General features: G+C 45.1%; 1 protein-coding gene across 1 annotated transcript in view; it reads left to right on the top strand.

Annotated features, from left to right (window-relative positions):
- The first annotated feature begins 582 nt into the window (after positions 1–582).
- The window catches only part of CTNNBL1 (catenin beta like 1), a 171,676-nt gene continuing 165,051 nt past the window's right edge, over positions 583–7,207 (top strand). The window contains exon 1 of the mRNA XM_006764492.2: positions 583–728. Coding sequence (XP_006764555.1) covers positions 699–728 — 30 coding nt within the window. The 5' untranslated portion in view covers positions 583–698. The remainder of the gene's footprint in view (positions 729–7,207) is intronic.

The raw sequence follows: 7,207 nt of genomic DNA, 5'->3' as shown, positions 1-7,207 counted from the left end.
CTTTTTAGAAAAAATTTTTTTCTAAATATATTTTTATTGATTTCAGAGAGGAAGAGATAGAAACATCAATGATGTGAGAAAACCATTGATCGGCTGCCTCCTTCATGTCCCATACTGGGGATTGAGCCTGCAACCCAGGAATGTGCCCTTGACCAGGAATCAAACCCGGAACCCGTCAGTCCCCAGGCTGACGCTCTCCACTGAGCCAAACCCTCAAGTTCCCGTTAGCCACGTGTGGTTGGTGGGTATAGAACTGGACAGTGCAGTTCTGTATCTTAGCTTCCTTATCTGTGAAATGAGGATAAAATTGCCTAGGTCACTGGAAGGAACGTGAGAGATCTGTTCCTGGGAAACCCCTGCATCCAGTCCTGCCCTTAGGAAGCGCGCAATGAATCTGGTTTCCTGAGGTCTTGTCTGTCCTGGCACCGCCTTCCTCCGAGTCTCCGCCCCTTTCTCCGCCCCCTTCAGGCTCCGGGCGGAAGCAGAGCTGTCACAAATGCAGCGCGCTTTACGGCAGCGCCGCCTTTAACCGCAGTGTGGCTGGCTCGTGCGTCGCGCACCCTTCACCTCATTGGCTCTGCGTCCCCGCTCACGGCGCTTTTCGGCAGTGTGGCTGCAGCGCCGCTGACGGGGTCCGCGGCTGGATTGCGAGTGGAGGCAAGGAAGCAGAGTTAGCGGTGTTAGCGGCGCCTGGAAGCATGGACGTGGGCGAACTCCTCAGCTACCAGGTAGGAGGGGCGGGGGAGCTGGGGCGCCGTACCCTGATCCGAACGTGGGTGGCAGGTCGCAGGACCAGCGTCCCTTCATCTCACCTTTCCTCACCCCAAGTCCCGGGCCGGGGCCCCTCACTTCTCATACCACCGGGGTCCGAGCCTCTCATTTCATTTCACTCCCTCTCGAGACCCTCCTGTGCTCTTTCCATTTATTCCTTTCCAAGGCTCGAGTCCTTTTTCAACTCGTCTGGGCTCCTCCTCACCCTACCCTTGGGCCCGGTCCCCTTCTACTCTTCTTCACAACCACCCCCTTCCGCTCTCTTCTTACCCACTCACTGAGTTTGTGGTGGTGGGAGAGCGCTGGTCCTTGCATTTGAGCCTCAGCTTCTCCCCTGACTGGCGACGTGGCTTTTGGACAAGTTATTTCATCCTCTTTGAGCCTCAGTATAAAATGGAGAGTCATAACGATGTAGTAGCGTTGCTTGGGCACTATGTCAACTAATGGGTGTGAAAGTTGATCTGAAGGTGTGGAAAGCTGTACCCATGTTAACTGCAGATGTTGGGAAATGTTGGGAATTCTAGCATGGGATGGACCCCTAGAATCTTCCTGTCCCCCTGGCCCAGCCTATTTATGGGGAACCGGCGGCCCAGAGGGTGGAAAGGACTTACCCAAAGTCACTCAACCAGTAAGAGCTGGGGTTAGAGCTGAGGTCTCCTGGCTCTCAGCTCAGCATTTCCCTCCGTCCTTTGGCTTTCTAATGAGGCTCCTAGTGAGAGGCAGTAGAGCTGCTCTGTTCAGTATTGTAGCCACTAGCCACATATGGCTATTGAGTCCTTGAAATGGGACTAGCCTGAATTGAGAAGAACTGTGAATGTAAAATCACACCGGGTTTTGGAGATTCCGTATGAAAGGAGTAAAGTTTTTGTATTGATTACATGATCATATTAATCTTATTAATGACGTTGATTATAGATCATGCTGATTAAGAGATCATTATGGATAATGGATGAAACACAAAATATTTAAAATAAATTTTACCTGTTTCTGTTTACTTTAAAAAAATTTATTGATTTCAGAGAAAGGAAGGGAGAGGGAGAGAGAGAGAAATCCAATGATAAGAGAGAATCATGGGATCGGCTGCCTCCTGCAACCCCCTACTGGGGATCGAGCCCACAACCCAGACATGTGCCCTGCCTGGGAATTGAACCCTGACCTCCTGGTTCATGGGTTGACGCTCAAACACTGAGTCACGCCAGCTGGGATCTGTCTACCTCCCCCAACTCCTCAATCGGCGCTACTCTGAGTGTGACTGGGGGTGGCATCACAACCTCCCGATCGCCCTGCTCTGTGCATGGCAGGGGGCGGCACCCCAACTCCCCAATCAGCCCTGCTCTGAGCCCGACCAGGGGCTGTGAGGCAGGCACCTAGGGATTGGGCCTGCCCTCTGCCACCAGAGAGTGGGCCTAAGCCAGCAGGTCGTTATCTCCCAAGGGGTCTCAGACTGCGAGAGGGCACAAGTGGGGCTGAGGGACATCCCCCCCCCCCCCCCCCCCCCCCCTGCATGCCGCACACTGGGGACCGAGCCCGCAGCCCCTACCAGAACCAAACTGAGACCTCCTAGTTCACAGGTTGAGGCTCAATTACTGAGCCACACCAGCTTGGCCTGGTTTACTTATTAATGTAGCTAATCACCTTTTAATTTGGCTACTAAAATAACACATATAGCTAGCCTCATATTTGTACTGGACCAGCTCTGCAGTATAAAGAATAGGTAATTGAGAGTCATGAGTCTGGAGCCCCATGTTGCTTGGAATCTGTTTGGTTCACAACAGATTCCACACATTTTGTTCAAGGTGTAATCTTGAACAAAATGCTTAACCTGTTTATGCCTTGGTTTCCTCATCTGTAAATGGGGGGGGGGCAATGTTGATATCTATCACATAGGTCTCTTGTGAAGCTTAGACCGATGCTTGTCAAATGGTAAACATTCAATAAATGTTAGCAGTTATATTTGTGCCACCACCTCAGCCACTATACAAAGAACTGACCTTAGAAACTAGACAGGACTTAGAAAATGGGGAGAGATAAAGCCAAAAGGTTTCTCTTTTTAAGATAGTAATTGAAAGAAGGAAATAGGAGTGCTGTTGAATGGGTATTTCTGTTTGGGTGGTGGAATCGCTAGACATTGACTCATGGAATATTAAAGCTAGAAGAGGTTCATTCATTTGCTCAACAAATAATATTGAACCAAACAGACAAGGTTCTTGCTTTTGTGGAGCTTATAGTCTGGTGGGCAAATAACAACAAGTGAGTAAATAAGAATTCAGATTGTGATAAGTGCTTTGAAGAGTATGCAGGTAATACTAAAGACCTGTGCTCTTTAGTATGGTAGCCACTGGGCACATGTGACTGTCAACACTTGAAATATGCATAATTCAAATTGGGATATAATATATGTGTAAAATACACACTGTATTTCCAATATTTAGTATGAAAAAAATGAATGAAATATACATTAATAATTTTTATATTGATTACATGTTGGAATGATAATACTTAGTATATATTGGCTTAAAGAAAATATGTTATTAAAATTAATGTCACCTTAAAAACTTAATGTGGCTATTAGAAAATTTAAAGTTACATATTTGGCTTTTAGTGGCTTTCAGAATATTTTTATTGGACAGTACTGCTAAAGAAAGTAACCTCTGGAAGTAGGAGAAGGACCTATTATTTTAGACTAGGGGCCCAGTGCACGAATTCGTGCACCTTGAAAGGAACTGTGGGCTGTGAGGCTGCTGTGGGCACAGGGTGGGTCTTGGCCCATCCTCTGTGCCCCCACTTGGTCCCCTGTTTGCCAGCAGCCCCGCTCCCGATGCCTGACAGCGCTGGCTCTGCTCACACCCACTGAGGGCATGGAGCGATTGGGGCCAGCGCCAGCAGCGGGTGCGAGCAGCAGCTGCTGCCCCATCACCCCTCAGGAGCAAGGGGAGGTAGAGAAGCCCTCAGGGCCAGCAGCTACCTCTTGCATCTGCTGATAGCACAGAGCGAACGGGGCCGGTGCCGGCAGCAGGTGTGAGTGCCCGGCAGGACCATGGCGTGCAGGAGAAAAGAATTTTCAGTAACCACCAAAGGCTCATCCCAATGACATTGACCAGTGCCCTGCCTTGGTCTGGCACCCCTGCTCACCTGCTCCACCATCTTGCCACAGCCGACGCCCGCCATGTTCCGTGCACGCCCCCTGGTGGTCAGTGCACGTCATAGTGACTGGTTGTTTGGTGGTTCGGTTGTTCCGTTATTCAGTCTATTTGCTTATTAGGGATATATAGAGTCCGGGAAGGACTCTCTGCGAAATGGACATTAAAGAACTGAAGGCTGAGAAGGAGCCAATCTTGTGGAAAGGTCAGAGTGATCATGACAGAGGGAACAGCAACTACATAGGCTATGAGGTAGAAGCTGGTTCAGCGGGTTAGAGGATCAAAAAGAGCTTCGATGGTGAGTGAGCAGGAGAATGGCAGGTGATGAGGCTGGAGTTGTAGGCAGATGATAGGAGGTGTAGGAAAAGGTAGGCCTTTCTGTGGGCCATGATAAGGAGTTTGAATTTCATTTTGAGAGATGTTATAGATAATCTCATTCATGCGATTTGTTTGCAGATGAAAAGTGAACACATTTTGATAAAGGGACTTCCCTGATGTTATGGGACAAGATAGTGGCTGAGTTGAAAGCAGAATCCTGATCTCTCTATTTCTATCTCTGTTCATTCCCCACCTACACTATTCATGCATTTTCCTTTCTGAAAGATCAATGTTCACTCCTGTTGCTAAAGGATAGTACTGTCTGGAACAGGGTTGGGCAAACTTTTTGACTCGAGGGCCACAATGGGTTCTTAAACTGGACTCAGAAAAAGGAGCTGCGGCCGTGTTTCCCGACGTTGCCATGTTAACACTGCTGCTGGTGAAGGAGCGGAGGGGAGAGCAAGAGAACCCTCCGCTCTTTCGGCTCCACGGGCCGGATAGAACAGCCGAATGGGCCGGATCCAGCCCGCGGGCTGTAGTTTGCCCACGGCTGGTCTGGAATCTAATCTGTAACCATTCAAACACACCATCCTTTTGTAGAAGTCATGAAGATCATCTACAAGTTAATGGATACAGAAGCTCTTTGAAAACAGTAGCACTCTGTAGATATGAAAGATCCCTATTTACCTATATCATCTCTCTAAATTCTTATAACAACCCTATGAGGAAGGTGCTCTTTTTAATCCCTGTTGCATAGATGAGGTACAAAAAGTTACCTGTCTTATTGCTGAAGTTCCTAAACACTGTGCTGTACTGCTTGTCTGTTCTGTGCCAGATGCTGAGCTAAAGTGCTTTCAGATAAAATTCTTACATTTAATTCTCAACATGCCTCTTGGCATACCTTTTGTTTTAATAGAAAAGGAAACTCAAGCTAGAGAGGTCAACCAACCTGAGCAAGGTTAAGAGCCAGTAAGGAGTGGAGGTAGAACTAAAACCTACTAAATACCCAAATCTAGTTTTCCATTTTATTTTTAGCTTTTTAACAACTTAAAAAAACTGAAGTATGGCACACCTATAGAAGAATGCGTAAATTTTAAGTGTCACTGATTATAGCTATCAACTTTACCACTAAAGTTCATTTCTCAGGGTCATGTGGGAACAGGATGTCTGATTTGAATATCCGCACTGCCAGAGTTTGATTCAGTAAATCTCCCATGGGACCTAAAATTTGCATTTCTAACAAGATCCCGGGTGATGTGAACCTATTGATCTAGGGACCACATTTGAGATCCCCTGGTCTAGAACGATCTACATTAAAACATTTTTTCTCCAGCTGAGACATTCTCCTCCCTTTTCATGGTCATTAGTTTGCAGTTTTTTTGAGCTTAAATTATACTTTTTCCCTGCCATCCAAGATACTGTGAGCAATCACTTAATCTTCCTGGGCCTCAGTTTCCTCATATGCCTAATGAGGGGATTAAGTAAGTCTCTATGAGGTCCCTGCTAGCTTTAAAATTCTGTGATACTAATTATTTAGACCAAGAGCTTTAGAGATTTCAAGGTATAAAAAAGCTTGATGTAGTAGAATGAAACAGGGCCGAAAATCTGGAAGATTTAAGTTTTAATCCTACCTTTATCATTACTTATCTGAGTGATTCAGGACAAGTCACTTCCCATCTCTGTACATTAATTTTTTAAAATCTCTTATAAAGTCACCTATAAAATGAGGGGAGTCAGCTATATAACTTCTGGCTCTTTCCTAAAATTTAGGGGCACGGGTAAGCAAAGAAAATATGTAATGTCAAGAAATGTTTATTAAAAGTATTTAACATTTTTTGTGTGCTCACTAAATTTCATTTGTCAGGCAACTTGGTAGGAAGATTCCAATTTTCTGCGGAGATTGGTTCTTCTAGTAATAGAGTTAGGCAGTAAGGGACTCTCTGTATATGCCTTATATCCTTGACATATGTTAACTATTCATTTGAGAAGACAGGAGAATTATAATGTGGACAGGAGGTGTTGGAAAATGTCTTAAAGAGGAAACCAGCTATGTTCCCAATATGGAAATGTACTTTTTTGATGCCTTCAGGCTTAGACGTCTCATCAAGAAGTGTGCCCAGCAGTTCCTTGGCAGAGAAGTTTCTGCTGCATATATAAACTCCAGGGTTTTCTCATTAATACTAATTTCACAGATGTCTGGAAAAAGTTCTTACATCCAAAGTTTTGCAATAAGGACTTCGCATTTAGTACAGGTTGGCTAGGGGGAATGACTTCCTTTGTGACATGAGAAATACTCTGTTTGAGGCAGACTGGGGTCAGAGACCTTTTGTTTTGACAATATTGTAGATACCCACTATTCTTGTGACCTATTAGTGATATCATAGCATTTCCTTGGATTGCAGGTGCTTATAGGAATCTATAATCATGCTCCTTTCCCCTTATTATTTCTCCTTTCTTTGTAATAAAAATTTTTAATAACACTACACCAACAAGACCAGTATTAAAATAACGTATTTGAGAAAAGGAAAACTACTACCCTAATCTAATAAATATTTTTATATTCCCACAGTCCTTAGGTATTTTGCATGGCTATAACTATTGTGTATACACTATTTTGTGTTTTATTTTATTTTTGTAATTTTATTTGAGCCAACTGATGACAAATGCTGGGGAACAAGATCTCAAATGCTCCTGAGTTATATTTTCAATTTAACATTGTCAGAAATATTTCCTGTGTTTCTACATATAGTCTTTGTTTAAAAATATTTTAATTGACTTTTAGAGAGAGGGGAAGGGAGAGAGAGAGAGAGAGAGAGAGAAGCATCGATGTGAGAGTTAAACATCGATTGGCTGCCTCCTGCACATTCCCTACCAGGGATCAAGCCTGCAATCTTGGCATGTGCCCTGACTGGGAATGGAGTGGGCAGCCTTTTGGTGCACAGAACTCTGCCCAACCAACTGACCCACACTGGCCAGGA

This window comes from Myotis davidii, unplaced genomic scaffold (assembly GCF_000327345.1).
Source record: "Myotis davidii unplaced genomic scaffold, ASM32734v1 scaffold38, whole genome shotgun sequence".
Taxonomy (NCBI): domain Eukaryota; kingdom Metazoa; phylum Chordata; class Mammalia; order Chiroptera; family Vespertilionidae; genus Myotis; species Myotis davidii.
This window is presented reverse-complemented; position numbering and strand designations above follow the sequence as displayed.